We start from the raw sequence: 17,884 nt of genomic DNA, 5'->3' as shown, positions 1-17,884 counted from the left end.
CCCGCCGCCGCGGCCCCGACGCCATCTTCCCTCCCCTCAGCCCCCGCGCGGCCTCTTCCCGCCGGCGGGCGCCGCCGTATTGCGCGCCGGAGGCGGGGAGATCTTCGCGACAGCGGGGCGGGGCCTCCGCCCGCCCGCCCTTATCCCCCGCCGCCGGCGGGCGGCCGCCATCGCTGCCTCGACCCCCGCCGCTGCAATGGCCGCTCCCGCCGCCGAGGAGGACGCTCTGGCGCGCTATCGCTCTCCGCTGGTGTCGCGTTACGCCAGCGCCGAGATGGGCTTTAACTTCAGTGAGAGGAAGAAGTTCGGCACCTGGCGCCGCCTCTGGCTCTACCTCGCCCAGGCTGAGAAGGTAACGGGGAGCGGGACGGCGCCCCGTCCCGCTCCCCTCCGGAGATCTCCCCGGGTAGTAGGGCCGGGTGCCGGGGGGCCGCCTGTTTGCTTTGTGCCCCCGCCTCCTAGGGCGCTGCCGGGCGGGAAGCGGCGGCGGCCGCCCGCCCTGCCTGGCCGGAGCGGCCCCGGGGGAATGGGGGGCCGAGCAGCGGTCTGGGACTGCCCGGGGTGGTCGAGGGGAGACCGACCAGAACAACCTTCAGGCGCTGCTTCGCGTGTTTCGGGGCAAAGGGGGTGGTGTGTGTGTGCAAGCCCAGCTTTGCACAACCCTTGGTACGCAATCCTTCTATACCTGTCATCCCTCAGCAAATCACCTCTTCTTAGCTCATACCCTCCCCCTTGCACTTTTGCCTTTTTTTGTGAAATTAGGTTTGTAAAAGCTTTGCTAAGCAGGTTGTTTTTTGGGGGGGTTGCCTTCTGAGCAAACATCAGTGTCCTTCTCCAGCGCTTGGCTGTTTGTTTTTCAGGAGGTGTGACTGATGAGACGTGCTCTCTTGTTCAATCAGGTCGCTGTCGGTCTGTGCCAACTGGACCACCCCACTCATCTGGAGCCAGCTGTTTTTATATAGCTCTTATCACTTTTGGCCAAAGTGAGCAGAATGCTGACCCCAGAAATGCTTATCACGCTTCTGACAGGCCAAGAACTGCACAAAAAGCTTGATATCATGAAAGATTACTATCTATTCAGTCATGAGGAAGCAGCGACTGAGAGTACATCCATATGATTGCAAACTGTTGTGTTAGTAGACTCTGCGGAGCTAACATTTTTAAACGTGGTTTAAGCTAAACCTTTCTTTGAATTTGGTCCTAATCAAGGGTATGTATATAGCCAGTTAATACTACTTAGTTGAGACACAGTCACTTTTTAAGATGGACTAACGTGATTCCTTGTGACTGTTGGAATACCCCGAGAGGAAGACTCGGATCAGGCTTTTGACAGTGAAAACACTAGTATGTTCTGGGGGGTGGGAGAGAAAAAAAAAAAGACCCCCACAAAAACACTGCCTTCTGACAGGGTAGCTTTCAGATTCAATCGCTGCCCATTTGGTTTTTGCAAAAACCTTCAGTTTCCATTTCCGAAGTACTGGGGTTGTTAGGAAGCAACCCAAGCACTAGATCTGGCTGTTACTACTAGCATAAGGGTGGAGAAGCACCATGCTGGAGAACAAACAAGTATTCTTTCTCTCTTCAAGGATCATAACACTACAGCAGCCTACATCAATAATATGCTGCACCAAACATGATGCTTTAGAAGCTGAAGATGTAATTACACAGCTGTGTTAAACAGGAGCTGTGTTCTGAAAGGCCGTGTGCTAGGTGTTGTCACAGTTGAGGTGCTGGAGTGAGCAGATTGCAAATCTCATCTAGTACAGATGTCACACTAAGTGTATGTTTAAGGAGCTTTGTATGTTCAGAGCATGATAATTTAAACACTGTCATATCAATTCCAGCAGATAATTATCATCTTTTCTACTGTTAGAGAACAAAATACTTTATAGAATTTGCCCAACAGGAGAAAGCAAGCTGCTGAAAGACCCAGTGAGACTTCTAGGTTTCCACTCCCAAGACCTGAACTTGGGGTTCCCCTGTCTCGTGACCCTTGCTTTCCCTCCCATTGCCACTCGAGAGTTTTGTTCCCAGAAAGTAAAGACAGATCTTGCGATTTCTTCAGCACCCTTTTCGTAGTGGGAAGAGGGAGACTACTATTTTAATCTGTCTACTCATTCCAGAGGAGTTTGTCTCCTGATGTCAGTTCTGGACTGAAAGAGGAAGAGTCAGCTACTTTCAGCACCTGTTAGCTCTGTCAGTGATCAGTTGCTTATAGATATAAGCAGTGTCCTCAGGTTCCTTAGTGAAGACACATAGTATTTCTTTTTCGGTACCTTTTATTTAAAAAAAAAAAAAAAAAAAAGAACAAAGTATAGGCAATATTTACTACAATACTTATCCTCACTTTCAAGCCATTTATATGTTGCTTCTCCAGTCATCCTTATTGAAGATACATGATATTTCTTTTTGTGTACATTAAAAAAAAGTAATGAACTATGGCCAATACTCCTTTTTTTCTAGTAAATCAGAACGTTAAGAAGATCTAACCACAGGTTTTCTGAAAGCTGCAGGGAAGTGGTGAGAGAGGAGACACGGAGATTAGTGAGGAAGCTTTACCTAAAGTACTGGGCCCGGTAAATGGTCTCAATACTCACTCTAGTATGGGAGAAATTTTTGAGTAGTCCACTTGGAATATGTGATATAAGAACTGAAAAGTTATTCCACTGGAAACTGGATTAGAAAGAAAATCTTTACAGTTTATATTTTGTTCCTTACAGCAGACAATGCCAGTAGTTTAAAAGAAGAGACTCGGCAAAATGAGCGATTAAGAAGAGAGTGCTCCTGAAACTAATCTTTTCCCAACTAATAGTAGTTAAAGTTTGGGTTAAGAGCTGAAGCTTCTGAGTTTGTTCCCATCCCAAAACTCTAGATTATTTTTTTAACAGAAATTATTTTGTATTATAATACCTCTATTAATACCTTTTTAAAAAAAAAATCCTGAACTCTTGACCTAAACAATGTGTTATTTGAAAGCAAGTACAAATTTCACAGAGCAATTCCTTCTAGTAGAAGTACCTTTGACATCCTGCAGCATTAAACTGACTGATAAAATGTTTTGCACATGTAGAATCTGAATGTTTTCTCTGTATAAGTGCCTATAGTACCTCCCAATCTAATTTTTTTGTCCAATTTATGTTTTGATATTTTTCTCTTATATGTTCTTTGTTAGAGGAGCAGCCTAACTCTTTGTTAGAGTTCTCTTTCTGCTTGCAGGAGATGTTCCGTATCATCTGCCTGGTTTGCTCTGCCCTTTAGGAATAGAGGTGAATGAACAGTCATGGTTGTTATAGCGGCACATATAGGAAAGTGTTGAAACAGGCTTGGAGGAATGTCACCTTAAAAGCACAATCCAGAGAGCGTGTCACTGACTTCTAGTTTCTTTGGAGAAAACCCTATAATCTCCCTCAGGTAGTTTTTCTACTTAGTTTTTTTAGTTAGACAGGCTTGAAGGATGTCTGATTGCTTTTCTCCTGAGGTGCTGTCAATATCAGCAAAAAGTAATCAGGAAGAGGCCTCACGTGATGTTTGTGGGCACATGAGAACAGCATTTGCCTTGGTGCTGCCATACCTTGCATGTATTCCTATGACAAGTAGTCCCCTTTCTTGGGGGTTATTTCTTTCCTGTCTGTATGGCTGTCAGCGACTGCATACTGTGGTCAGCTTTTCCCGACAGATCATGGATGTGTGAACAAGGCATGAGATTTTTATCTTGGCACAAGGCTGTGTTGGCTGCTGAGTTGCCTGTGTGCTTTCAGGCAGTTACAGTCTGCATCAGTACAACTCAAAGACAGCAGTCTGCGGCCAGGTGCTTTTCCTTATTCATATGGGCACTCATGGTTGTGTCTACCCTTGCAGCATCATATTTTAAGTTGTGTGGATACTAATTTTCCCATGAGGACCTTGAAGATACATCAGCTTCACTTGCTGTCTTCTCTAGTTCTAGATTCTACATCTGCAAAACATTTTGTTAGTCAGTTTGATTCTGAGCAGAACGAGCTTTTGAAATATTTTGTGTCATTGAAGCTTCCTGGTTGATGACTTGTAATTATGAACACACAAGACATTTTAATATAGAAAAGGCACTAATGCCATTGTGAGACTTGTAAACCCTCAGTGTCAGGAAAAGCCATTTTTCTCAGCTTAGTTACATCGTGTAAGGGCAGAGCTGCGCAAGAATTACACCAGTGTATAATTCTGTTGTTTGATATCTTAATCTGTTTTTAAGTCAGCTTGATGAAAAAGTTTAGCAAATATTTTTGAACATGAACTAGGAGCATTTATCTCTGGCTTCCAGATCAAGTAACCAATTTCCTAAGCTTCCAGATTCAGTCTGAGAAGAAGTATTTTAGGACTTCTGGAAAGGTAAAAATATATGTACCTTTCCATATGTTCTAAGCCTGCTGTTTACAGTTGTTCGGGTCTAGTTGTGGTCCAAAGAGTTCTTCCTGACACGAGCTATCTTGTCACGTTAGCTGGATTATACCCACTCAAAGGGTAAATTTCATTAAAGAAGTTAAAACTGTACTATTTTTACATCACTTTTCCCCACCTGTCTAATTTTTGTAGTTGTCACAGGGATGTTACACGATTGAGTAAAGTAAGAAGCCCAAGAGGAACACCTAAGCATGAACAGTGTCCTATCCTCTTGGAAAAGATTGGACAACCGTAGAATGAAAGCATTTGCTGTTACAGCTCTTGATTATGCCAAATTGCCGTGCGTCCGTGAGATGTCATATGGGACTGAATTGTCTAACATCCTCTGTCTCAATTTGGGCTCTTAAAGGCAAAAAGAAATAGAAAGTTCTTTTCCCCTTGCAGTCACTTGGGCTTCCTATCACAGATGAGCAGATACAGGAGATGGAAGCAAATCTGGACAACATTGACTTCAAGATGGCAGCGGAGGAAGAGAAGAAGCTGCGTCACGATGTGATGGCCCACGTTCACACCTTTGCCCACTGCTGTCCAAAAGCTGCAGCCATCATTCACCTCGGAGCAACTTCCTGCTACGTAGGGGATAATACGGTAATACAATGTTTTTGGTTTCCTGCCTGTAGGGCTGGGCGAGACAAAGCTAGAGATGCTTACTTGATAGCTCTTTTTAAGCTTTTCTTTATAAAATAAAAAAAGATTTTTTTTTTAAGGTGTTTTTATTAGTTTTACTGCTGAAGTTAATTCCCCTTTATCCTAGCTATCCTAGGAAGGCAAGCTCCTCTTGCCCTCTTTCTTTTGATATAAAGCAAGATCTCCCTGGAAACTAACTGTTCCCTAAGCTCTGCTTGTATGTTAGGTATTCAAGGAGATGAGAGATTGAGAGTTGCAAACACGTGCAGAAATGTGTGATCTGTCAGTTTTGGCAACGGGACAAGAGTTCACTGACTTACAAAATAAGGCCACTTGTGATATGTGCAGCCCATGAGCTTTCAACTGCTCCTTGGAACCCCTGTATTAATTCAGGGTAAACAAAGCTTTTCTGTGGCCAAGAGAATGGATAAATGTGTTAAGTGAAAAAAGAAGTATCGCCATTCTACAGAACTGTAAAATGTTTGTGGAAAACCTGTCTAAAACTGAGTGCAAACTAAAGTCTTAATTTCTTGGTATTTATTGCTGTTCCCCTGTGCCCAAGTCATTGCAACTTCACATCTGCTTTTGTCATACAAGAAGCTGCTCGTGATTATTTTTACCCTACTCTTTTACAGGCCTGTTTGGCTTTTAGGTAATACCGCCTTCCCTGTGACACTTGGCACCTGGGGGTGCCTCAGTCTCAAAAGAAGGAGTGAAGATGACTGCTGCCTGACCAATCCCCCTTACTTTCCTGCTGTCTTCAGCCTATAGTGCCTGCATTTTCCGCTTGGGATGAATGATTTAGCCATTCTGTGGGTAGCAGGAGTATCTCAGAGTAGTCATTCGTGCCCAGTTAGTGGACATGGTTCTTCTACTGCCCAGTATGACTTTCTATGGATAGTATAGAAGGAGCATTTTTGGCATAAGCAAGTTCACTGCAAGTTCTGATGAAAGAAGAAAAGCAGAGTTTTAGTTATAAGAGACTTTTGAGCAGACAAAGCATATTTTAATTATTAGCGTCCTCTCTGAGAGAAGCCATTGTGTCTAGTCCTTCAAACATGGCCCAAGCTTGCTTTCTTTGTTGTTTCAGGATCTGATTGTCCTCCGTGATGGGTTTAACCTGCTGCTACCCAAGGTGAGAAGGCAGTTGTGCACAGTGCCTCAGAAGTGAGCAGCACTGATGTCCTATGAAGAGCCTGTGTTTAACCTGTATTTTCCTAAGCCTTTCTGGGAAGCTAGGGGGAGCTGTCTATCAGAGTTACTCTCAAGAAAGCGAACAGTTTTCTTCCTTTCCTTTTTCAAGTCTTTCCCCAAAGCTTGTTCGCCCATCATGGGAATTCTAAGCAATTTCTTGTTTATCTGTGGCACAGGTGCTGGTTTCAGAAAACAACTGTGTTGCTTTCAGGGTCAGCTTAGGCATCCCCTTAAATATATTCCTAGGAGTGTGTCAATATTCAAGAAACTACATAATACAATTTTCTGAGGTAGAGTATAGTAGTAGTGTTGTCTGTCTGGCCAGTGTCTTGGCACCCAGTTTGCCCTGGACTGTACATGTGCCAATTATATCCCAATCAGCTTTATTTCTGACCAATTCCAGGAATAAAGAAAATATCCGGGGGTAAACCAAGGGCACGATTGTGTTGAGCATGAGGACTAGACTAGTTTGAGCGGAAGTCCAACCAATTCTATCATCTCCTGCTTCAGTTTTGTAGCAAGGAAAAATAATGGGCATGCTCCGAAGAAATGAAAAAATCCTCCCCTTTTTCTCACAATGTTCTTGGGCTTAAGCATGCTTCCTCCTGCTGTGGGTTGGTTTTGGCTTTTTTTTTTTTTTCTCTCATTCTGCCTCTTTTCTATCCTTCTTGCATTCACTAGCTCGCAAGGGTGATCAGCCGGCTGGCCGACTTTGCTGAGAAGTATGCTGACCTGCCTACTTTGGGCTTCACTCACTACCAGTAAGTAGCTATTGGCCTTGCTTTCATTTTGTCAGCCGTGCTTTAGTTAAATCGACCTGGTAGTGCTTTCTTTCATCCTTCTTTTTGCCATCTCTGGCCAGTGGCAGTTGGTACTGCTGGGCATCATTAAGACATTGTTGGTGGTTCAGAAAAGGAGAATGTGCCTAACTCCAGCCTCATCTCAGGAAATTGAACTGTTGCTTTGCCTAGCTGTCAGCAGTTTTAACGCAGCCTCATAAGGAATGACTCCCTGGCGAACGCAGATGTGTATATTCTGGGCTGTTTGAAAAAGAATGACTAGGAATTGCAGTAAGCCTGTCTTCCAGTCACATTTTCTGTGTTTGTTTTCCTGTCAGTTAAGTTAGTTTCAGCTGCAGCTTGGAAAGGTTTGTTACTGGCTACTTGTTACTACAGCTACTAGTAGTACAGCTACTGTCACTAAAGCTGAAGCTTTCATCTGAAGTGATGACTCAGGATCCATCGGTTTTCATACATCCTTATATGGATCCCTGAGAGAATTAGGAAGAATTTCTTCTGTTTAGCAGGATGATGCTGTTTTCTGTCTCTTGGGAAACTTATACTTCTTGTGCAGCAGTTCTGACATTGTCTGCTGATGGGATGGAATAGAATGGAATGGAATAGAATATTTTTAGGCAGACTACTGAATCAAAGGACAACAAGATCTATATAAGTCTGTTGTTGGGGTAAATTAATCTGCTGTTTCATGAAGACAGTTTGCTTTCAGAGGTGTTAAACATACACCGTGAGGTAAGCCTGGATCTTCTGCCCTGGTGGTATGGAACACCAGGAGCAGGGAAATTAAGCACAGGTCGTGGCAGACTCAATGTCTGGCACTTCACAATTTCTCCCAAAGGACAGTGAGAGCATCAGGTCAGGTCTCTGATTGTCTTGCTGTATGTGCCATGTCTGTTTGATCAGCTCTGGTCTGAGGTCCCTCTTCATCTACAGCTTTTCAGAGGATTATTACCTGGGCTCAGTTTTATCTTAGCTTTTGGAAGGAGTACAAAGGAGTATTCAAGAAGTGGATGCAAGGCAAAGTTGAAAAAACTAAGGTGAAGAAGGCATTGATACCTCAGTCTTTTCTGTGTCCTCTGTCAGCAGGGCCTCTGCCCCATTTACAAACAGGCCTGTGTTTTCCCTAGCCTGCCTTTTGCTGCTTCTGTATTTGCCTTTCATGTCGCCTTTCACATCCCACATCAGATTGAACTGCAGGTGGGCTTTGGCTTTCCTAACCCCGTCCCTGCAGTGTTGGGACAGTTTCTTTGTATTCCTCGTGGGTCACCCAACCCTGCTTCCACATGGTGTATGATTCCTTTTTATGTCTGAGCTTAATCAGGAGCACCTTGTTCGCGTGCATATGCTTTTTTGTAGTAGTATAGAGGTTGCCTTTGGAGTTCATGTGGATAACTTGAAATACTTCAGCTTCTAGGCTCTGGTAATACCCCCGTTTTCTCTTCAAAGCATTTGCCGGGGGACAGCGTGGTTGAAGCTTGGGGCCGGCAGGGGGGGCGCTCCGACCGCGGAGGCGCGGGGGAGGGTCGCGGAGGAGGGAGCCCGGGAGGAAGGAGACAGGGAAGAGGGAGCGGGGAAGTTGCTTGCACTGACGGAGGCTTTTCCACTTGACAGAGTTCTGGAAAAATGCTGTGGAACCAGTTCTAGATATTCTGGCTAGTGGGCCTCCAGTCACCTTTTTTTTAAGAAATTCAAAAGCTGCTGTAGTGAAACACCTTCATATACCCATTCCCACTTATTTCTTAATCCTCTAACACATACAGAAACGACAATTACTGTTTTCTGTTGATGTAATTACATCCAATTCCTGAAAGAAACGATCGTATCTTCAGTGCCACTTACTGGTGATATATATGTGCTGTTACCTCTTCCTGCATAAGCCAGATCTTTTTAATTTCTGCTCAGAGGAGTCAGAGAGACCAACCTGCAAGGTCTTACCAGTAAACTCTGCAGCAAAGTGTGGTCCTTCTGGAGTTATTGTGCAAACTGTCAATGAGTCGCTTTCTGTTCTTGGTTATTTTCAGACCTGCACAGCTCACGACTGTGGGGAAGCGCTGCTGCTTGTGGATTCAGGACCTGTGCATGGACCTGCAGAACCTGGAGCGGGCTCGGGATGACCTGCGCTTTCGGGGTGTAAAAGGCACCACTGGCACTCAAGCCAGCTTCTTGCAGCTCTTTGAGGGAGACCATAGTAAAGTAAGTCAGACAGCCCAGAGCATAGACTTGCAGTCTTTGCAGTTCTCCCATCGGGAATGCTGTTCTGTTTGGGTAACATGGAAATTTTGGCATCAAATTCACAAGGGCACCGCAATCCCTCTGCGGCCTCCTGACAAGGCCCAGTGTGAAAGTGAGCAGAATTTGGGGAGGGGGCGCTTCTCCGAAAGTATGTTTTTTGACAGTAGATTGAGAAAAGCTGTTACTGACCTTCCTGAGTTGTTCCGTTCTGAGCTCTGTTTTGGTTTTTTCTTCACCCTGAGGTTGAAGAGCTGGACAGATTAGTGACTGCAAAGGCAGGTTTTAAGCGGTATGTAACAAGCATGCTTCATCACCTAAATTTGATGTTAACAAAGTATGACTCCTGCTGTCTGTGTTGGCCCAGATTCGCCTAGCTGCCAAACTGACATCCGTGCTGCTGTTGACTTATCTCTCTTTGCCATCTTCCGTTCCCAGTTGCAGCTTCCCACAGGAAATTTCACCTCTTAAATAGGCCACTTCTTGTCTCCCTGTTGAAGCACGGCTCTCCATTTTCCCTCTGCTTTTCTCTCTCCCATCTGCATATTGCCCAAAACTGACAGCCCAAATCCAAAGTTGTTCTCGTCAGGGCAGAATGACAGTGCTCCACTTTGAGCCGTGTCACTTCTTGCTCAAAGTCTTGCAGTACCGCTGTATCTGTCTGGAGCACTCAACTTCTGTGCTTATTTTTAGGGCATATATGGTCACAGGGCAGACCTATAGTCGCAAGGTGGATATTGAAGTCCTGTCTGTGCTGGCCAGTCTTGGGGCATCTATACACAAGGTGAGCATCCTGTTTGTATACATTTGGAAGAAGGGGAAACATTTTAGATCTTGAGGAGTAGGTGCGTGTGGTGCCCAACACTGTTCTTAAGGAATATTAATTGGTGTTCCTTGTTCAGCTGTCCTCTTTGTGATCATGTAAATTCACTGCTGGGTACATGCCTAATAATAAAATCTCAAAGATCTTAAGACCAGTGTGCAAATAAAGTAAGTTTACTGAGTAGATTCTAAGATGGGTTAACAAATCCCACACCAGATATGAGTCTAATCTATGCTAAATTGATCCAGTTAGAGTAAATGTCTTTCCTAGTGTTGTTTTCCTAGGAGTTAGAAATTTCACCATTTGCTCCTAGTTAATTGCTTATTTGATAATGGTGGTGTTCTCTCTGTCCTTGTGGATTCTTTTCACTGATTTATTTCTGTTCCCTCCCTCCTCCTCCTCTTGGGCTAAAGTGATCTGTGGTATTTTCTTCTGGTTTAGTTTTGTAGGCCAGCTGGCTCAGTGAGCATGCATTATCTGTGTTTGCAAATCACTGTGTAATTTTGTTATGCATTTTCACTGTTCCCTCACATATCTCTTCCATTCCCTGCAAACATTTGCCCTTCTTGGAGTTCTGCTCTATTCTAATACAGTGGACACCTTTTTTCCTTACGCTTTCTTGACTGGGATTTTTAGGCTGGGAAGTATGATTGCAGTGTCAATTTTTTTTGTGAAAATTTTCACTGTGTCCCCAATTTACTCTCAGACACAGATGCAAACCCTTCTCCAAGAATGCTAACTGGAGTATATATTGTTGTGTGTTAGTTTGGTTCTGTTCTTTGATTTCTTGGGCTTTTTCTAGATTTGTACTGACATTCGTCTTTTGGCCAACTTGAAGGAGATAGAGGAGCCTTTTGAGAAAGACCAGATTGGTAAGGGATGGGAGACATTTCTTGGACCAGTGTATGTACCTTTTCATTTATGTTGCTGCAGACTTTTAAGCAAACTTAGAAATGTCACTGACAGAAGTTGCTTTAAATTAACTGGGGTTTGACATTGTTAGTATTTTGGGTCCTTTTTAAAGGGGAAAAAAATGCACTTTATACAAAGGTTTCTGGATATTAAGTAATTAAAATCAGATTTGTATTTCTGATCTTCCTGGGTTTGGGGGAAGAGCAGAAGCAGACACATATTTCCCACAGAGGAAGACTTGGGTCTGAGGAGGACTTAGCTTCATGAGGAATGGAAAACACTAACTGGAGCTGTAGGTTTTTAGCTTGACTCAGCATTTTAGTCTTTATAAACAGACAAATCTGGAACAATGAAACTAGGCTGGAACCTTGCCAGAGGAATACCGGTGATGTGATTCTGACATTGGTAGAAGGGGAGAAGGAAATGTAGTTTTGGTTCTTGGATGGAAGAAAGTTCAGGCAGGCACCTGAAACAGTTGCGTAGGATTGGATCAGCATATCAAGCCTTAGCTGTATTTGTTACTTGAATCGTTACACAGTCCGTGCTTGGTTTTGATATCCATTCACCAGAGCTGCAGGCAGCAGTGTTGAAGGACAATGTTGTTGAGCAGATGGAGTCTTGAACCCTGCTAAAGCTGCCATCGGTATCCTAGAGAGATGGTGCTAAATACTGCAATAAAAATTAAGTCCATTTGTGCTTTTTATGTGATAGTAGTACTTCTGTTTTGCAGACTTGCAAAATGTCTTCTTGCTTTTTTTCTCCCCACAGTTGGATGTTTCTGATCCAAAGGGGCAGTGTGGTGGTGTAATTTTCTTTATTCCATTTTGTCCTTAGAAAATCATCATGTTTCGAGGCTTTAATCAAAAACATGATTCCTGACACGTTTTTCTTATCTGAGGGAGCATCTTCATCTCTTCCAAGAATATTTCTATGTCCTGTTTCCCATCATGCTTTCTCCTTTCACAGGTTCAAGCGCTATGCCTTACAAGAGGAATCCAATGCGTTCAGAACGCTGCTGCAGCCTGGCTCGACACCTGATGACTCTGGTGCTGGATCCCCTCCAAACAGCCTCCGTGCAGTGGTTTGAGCGAACGTTGGATGACAGCGCCAACAGGTTTGTTTAGATCGTGCAATGCAACAATTTCAGGTGGTCTTGTGCAGGAAGGTCTTTTGATATATTTAGAAAATACTGTTTTTAAACTAAAATCACAAGTTACTATCTTCATGAAAAGAAGTCTCAATAGAAACTAGACACTGCAAACTGGTTTCCTCTCTGAGATTGGATGAAAACTGTTAGGGTTTTTTAACGACAAGATCTTCTGCAAAGTAAACCAGCAGCAAGAGGGAGGGATGCAGAAGCCACAGTAATAAATCTCTCTCGTAGTCTTCCAGTTTCAACAGCATACTATCGCAGTTCTTACATTTCTCAAATTTTCCTCCCTGTCTGTTTTGAACGTGTTTCTTGACCCTGCTCCTCTTCACTTCTTAAAGAATAATTCAACATTTTGTCTGTAATCCCCTAACCCTCCAAATAATCTAAAGAAATTTATTTTCATCCCTTTGTAAAGTGTTGTTCTTTACAAGAAGGAGTTCAGATCCTAAAGAAAGAGCACAAACGTAACTTTTTAAGTAATGTTTCATGAAAACCTGTGCATGTCTTTTAGATATTGTTCAGCAAACTTCGCTTCATTTTCTGATTCTTCATTGACTATTTTGAGATGAACAAAAGTTATCTATAATTGTTTTCATGTGACTTATAGCGATTAAATTCAATTCTTCAATCTTCCAGTTAGTATTAAATTTGCATAAAGCTCATATTTACCTTCGAAACATTTTAGTTTCAAAGTAGTCTTCTGTTGCTCAATTTGATCTCCTAGAATCTTAGATTCATCTTCAGATTTCTAAGATATGGGACTTGCAGAACAATGAACAACAGTGGTTTTGGCTATAGATTCAGATTGTTGATGAGAATGCTATTTTAAAAATGGCTTCACAAACATAACGTCTGCCTAAAATTTAATGAAGACATAGACGATCTTTTCCCAAAAGGACTTTACTCCACAGCTGCTAGTCTTGTTAAGAAAAGAGCTGCATAGGCAGCAGAAAACAATGTAAATTTAAGAAATTGGATACTGGTTCATATGGTGTGTTTATTTCCCAATAGCTACCAAGTGTCGAGAGATGTACTGGAATGTTTCAAATTTTATTTTCAACTCATCTAATAGAAAGGGTCATTTGCCCATAATCCAATTAAAAAATTCTGTGCCTTGGATTTTTGTTGTTAAAGCTATGGTGTTTTGAAAGGAGAGCAAGCCAGAGAAAATGGAATCAACCCACAAAACGGTGAAGTCCTTCTGAAGACAGTGCAATAGAATTGGGGGCCTTAAATGAAGCACAAGTTTCAAGTACTAGTATATTTTAAAAGATCACAGTTTAGAATGGTCCAGGCACTGCTGTCACAGATGGGTGATGCTGTAATTGTCGTGCTGTGACACAGAGCCTTTTGCCTGATACAGCTCAGTCCCCACTACTCCTCTCCTTTCCCTCCTTTCCTTTTTGTCATTCTTTTTTATCAGGAGCCTCCTTTGCCATCAGGAGCTGGTCTCTTGGAGGAAGCCCCCGCCAAATGCATGGGTCACTTTGAAAGTTCCCCACTAAGCACAGCCACACACAGCATGACAGTGCTGCATGTCTTACTCCTGGAGCGTAGGATCAGTAGACACGGCAATGCAGAGCACGGGGAAAGATAGCCTCATGTGTTTGCTAGCTCCATAAATTGCTGCCCTCTTTCCTAGCTGTGTAATCATTGAATTATCATGGAGCTTTCTATGTGCACCTTCACCCTTTCTCTTCCTCTCTCCCATTCTCTACTGACCAAAAAAACCAAAACCCCAAACCCTCCCATCTCCCTAGCTTGAGAGTTACTGCTATAAGATGTTCTTTAGCTTTCCTGGTTGTGACCTTTAAGCCACAAGAAGCACCTATAAGGAGAACAGATTCAGCTTTAAGGCCACGGTAATGCTATTTACAGAATTATTTACAGAAACGAAAGAGCTGGATCTGAGGCAGACTGGAACATGGCCTTTATTGCTAACTGGGGCCCCGGGTATGTGTGTTTCATAGGCGCGTGTGTCTGGCTGAGGCTTTCCTCACAGCTGACATCATTCTGAGTACACTGCAGAATATCTCCGAGGGACTTGTGGTATATCCAAAGGTAAAGCAGGAGATAATAATGTGCAGTGTTGCATCCTTGATAATGCTGCAGCTATGCCAAAGCGTACAAAAATCCTCCCACTCAAAGGATTACATTTTTATCTGTTAGTTCAAACGGTTTCTGAATTTTGCTCTCTGTTCTCGCTGTATTCTCACTGTTTGCAGGACAGACATGAGAGGGTACTTTTTGAAGCCAAAAGGTTGTAAATTAAAAATTTCTCAGAAAGGATGTTTTTCCCTGAACTACACGGCAGATCTGTAGAACTTATCGCCAAAAGATACTGTCAAGGCAGATCTCATCTAGTCCTGTAACTTACCTAGAGGTTAAAAAAAAATTCATTGTACATATCTTCCACAGTAATGTCCCTTATAAGATACAGATTCTAAGTATATGAGCTTCAGTACCTGGATTTCCATAGCTAAGTTTTAAAAAAAAAAATTATCTTTGCATCATTGTCCAGTCCTGGAGATTCAAAGGGAGAAGAAAACTTCACTGGGACTCCCAGTTGTCTACAGAATTGCTATAATGCTGTTTCTTTTTTCTGTTCATTTTGTTTTGTTTAAGGTGATTGAGAGGAGGATCCGGCAGGAGCTGCCGTTCATGGCCACAGAGAATATAATCATGGCGATGGTGAAAGCAGGGGGCAATCGTCAGGTACAAATGCAGTCAAAAATACCTTTGTTCACTGCCTGGCATTTCACTTCTGAGAAACAAAAGTACCTGGGCTCTTGTCCTGAACATCTCAACTTTCTTTGTTCTCCACCTACTCCCACAGAGTTATTAATATTACACTGGTGCTGCAGAGCCAGACTCTGAGGGGAGAGAGCAGCTGTGGAGATCGGTATTTACTGTTAGGAACACTGTGTGTTTGAGCTAATCTGGCTGGCTGTCCTGGAGAAGAGGGAGACCTATTTTTATATTAGATAGTAGTAGGCGTTTTCCATTTGTAAATGTTTGAAGGAACTTGGAACATGGGCCAGGCTTCTTTAAATGGAACATGTTGGCAGTTGGCTGCCTTATAAATTAAAAAAATGAATCAGTGCTGTTAACGAAAAAGCAAATAAGACCATTCTGAACCATTCATTCATGTGTCACTCTTCCCTGATTCAGTATAGTGCTTTTTATTATTAACTTTGTTTATGCTCCTTCATTCAGTTTTCTGTGTTCAAGCAAATTGAAATTAAATGTTTTCCTTAGTAAATAAGTCCAGACACAATTAGATTGTATTTCCTTATCATTTAATTTTGCAATTCAGTTTAAAGCTGATAATCAAATTTACATCTTAATAAAACAACTTATTTTCACTTACCTTTAGATAGTAATTTTTCCTTCTGTGATTATTTCCATATCAGGGCCAGAAGTTGAACTTGCAAGATAGTAATAGCGAAAGGGTTTGCTAGACATTTTGAGCAGGATATATGGTTCTAGTTCTCTGAAACACTTTCTGACGACTCACCTGTGATGCTAGTCAAGAAAAATCCTTTTTCCTTCATTTTTTTTCTGCCTGTGTGGCTCTGATGTTTGTCACTGGGTCAGTCAGTAAGCTTCCTAACTGAACTAATTAAGGGTCACATCATGTGGATAAGTTTTATTATCTTTTCAGCTGGTTCTCTTTCTAAAGTATCCCATACTTACCTAACCAGTCCTCTCTATTTTGATTAGACTGAAGAGTGAATTTCATTAGTGTTTGTTATTGGCCTACCTCCTTTCTGGTGCTGCTTAATTGTAAATCTATAGAATTTAGTACACTTACAAAATCTGTTCTTATTCACGTTAGTACGTTCTGTTTTCATGTGCGGGGAACTCCAGAACAGCATATTTTCTATGCTTTCCCACCTCATAGCAGAGAAACTCACTTCCCTTCCCCACCACTGAGCAGCTCCCTCCCCTAAACATTTAGAAAACAGATCTAGATTCACCTGAGGCATGTCAGTGCTGGAGCAAGATCGCCTTTTGATGGAGGAAACAAGGAACAGGAGATCATTTTCCTCCTAACTGAGGATGGATCAGGGATAATACATGTCAGGAGAAGATTCTTACATGGCTGTAAATGCAATCACATGAATATTTTAGGGCCAGCGTGGCAGCATCTGATTTTGCAGATGGTCCCTGACTAGAGTTGGGTTCCCTTGTGTTTACAGATTGATTCCACAGGAAATCAAAGGATTTGGAAGTGTTATAGAAAAATTGTTAGAAGGGTTTTGCCAGTCTTGGTGTCATATGAGGGTTGTTTAGGAGACAATGTCTGAAGGTCCCTCAGGTTTGTAAGGGGTTTTTTCCCTTCAGTCTGTCCTTATGTAAGCCACGGTTTATATAGTCTTGCTGCTCATTAAATTAGGTTCTTTTGCCTTTTCCCAAAACTGTAAAGGTTTGACGTTGTTATGTTCCCAAGATGTTCCATACAGGGGATGACTAGTGGTGAATAAGGAATTCCTTTGTTACAGTTCATAGAATATTTTGGGAACAGCTACTGTAGTCTGTTTTCGGAAAAAACAGGCAAGCAGGGAATAGAAAAACTTAAAAAAAAATTCTAGAGTGACTGCTAAGAGTATTTGGGGAGTTTGAGGAAGTGTAAATAATTCCAATGTTGTAAGTTTGTGGTATAATTGAACAGGGAATATATGTGTCATTCAGACTGTTTTAGCCTCAAAGGGCAGATGTGGAAGGATGAAGAAAATCTTGTTTTAATACAGTGGTATATGAGACACTGCAGGCCAGGCTGTGTCTCATTTGTATGCTGTCCAGTGCAGTACGCTTTGATGTTTCTCCCTCCCGCACAAGTTAGCGGGATGACCGTGTGCTGTTGGTAGCAATGGAATGACTTTTTTCTTTTTCCCTCCTCTTCTCCCTGTCCCTACAGGATTGCCACGAGAAGATTCGCGTTCTCTCCCAGCAAGCAGCTGCTGTTGTGAAACAGGAAGGGGGCGATAATGACTTCATTGCCCGTGTCCGCGCTGATCCTTATTTCAGCCCTATCCATAAACAACTTGAAAGCCTGTTGGACCCCTCCTCCTTCACTGGACGTGCTCCTCAGCAGGTAAATTAGTGGAAAGAGGCTACAGATGTCACGGGTCATAACGCAATGTGTTGTTTAATCCTGCACCCTCTGGTGTGCCATAGAGTGTGCATATTACATACCTCTGCCCATACTACTGAGGCAGACACATTTCTCATGTTTTCCTTGGCCTCCTTGTCTTCTATTGTGGGCTTCACATTTTTGACCCTGGCATCAGACACCTAGCATCAGACTGCTAGGTGTCTCTGCGAAACAGAGACCCCGGTGAGACAAGCAGGTCTGAATGGGGAGGAGAAAGGAACCCTTTCTTTTGCTAATTTTCTCATTCCCATCTTTCTTGAACAGGTAGCAAAGTTCCTGAAGGAGGAGGTTCGACCAGCGCTGATTCCATACCAAAGCAAGATGGGTGGGAAAATTGAGCTGGCACTTTAGGATTATTCTGCAAAGGTGTGTGGGTACAGGAAGAAAATAAAAGCCTTATTGAACCAGGTCTGTTCACTGTGTCATGTTATTTTGGTTCTCTGCAGTACATTTAACTCCCAGAGCTTACAGCCACCTTGATTCTAGATGGGCTTTTCATTCTTTGTCTGCTGTTTAATCAAGCCTCCATCTATTGTGTGCTGCGTTACTGAGAA

At 42.8% G+C, this 17,884-nt stretch overlaps 1 protein-coding gene across 1 annotated transcript; it reads left to right on the top strand.

Moving 5' to 3' along the window:
• The first annotated feature begins 130 nt into the window (after nucleotides 1-130).
• On the top strand, nucleotides 131-17,739 carry ADSL (adenylosuccinate lyase). The gene is made up of 13 exons (XM_064453872.1): nucleotides 131-352; nucleotides 4,822-5,025; nucleotides 6,155-6,199; nucleotides 6,940-7,019; nucleotides 9,077-9,248; nucleotides 9,530-9,576; nucleotides 9,978-10,068; nucleotides 10,910-10,979; nucleotides 11,986-12,133; nucleotides 14,143-14,233; nucleotides 14,798-14,887; nucleotides 17,094-17,270; nucleotides 17,595-17,739. Exons 1-13 carry the CDS (start codon nucleotides 197-199, stop codon nucleotides 17,679-17,681), a joined length of 1,458 nt encoding a protein of 485 aa, XP_064309942.1. The 5' UTR covers nucleotides 131-196; the 3' UTR covers nucleotides 17,682-17,739.
• Nucleotides 17,740-17,884: the final 145 nt, after the last annotated feature.

This window comes from Phalacrocorax carbo, chromosome 1 (assembly GCF_963921805.1).
Source record: "Phalacrocorax carbo chromosome 1, bPhaCar2.1, whole genome shotgun sequence".
Classification (NCBI taxonomy): Eukaryota; Metazoa; Chordata; class Aves; order Suliformes; family Phalacrocoracidae; genus Phalacrocorax; species Phalacrocorax carbo.
This window is presented reverse-complemented; position numbering and strand designations above follow the sequence as displayed.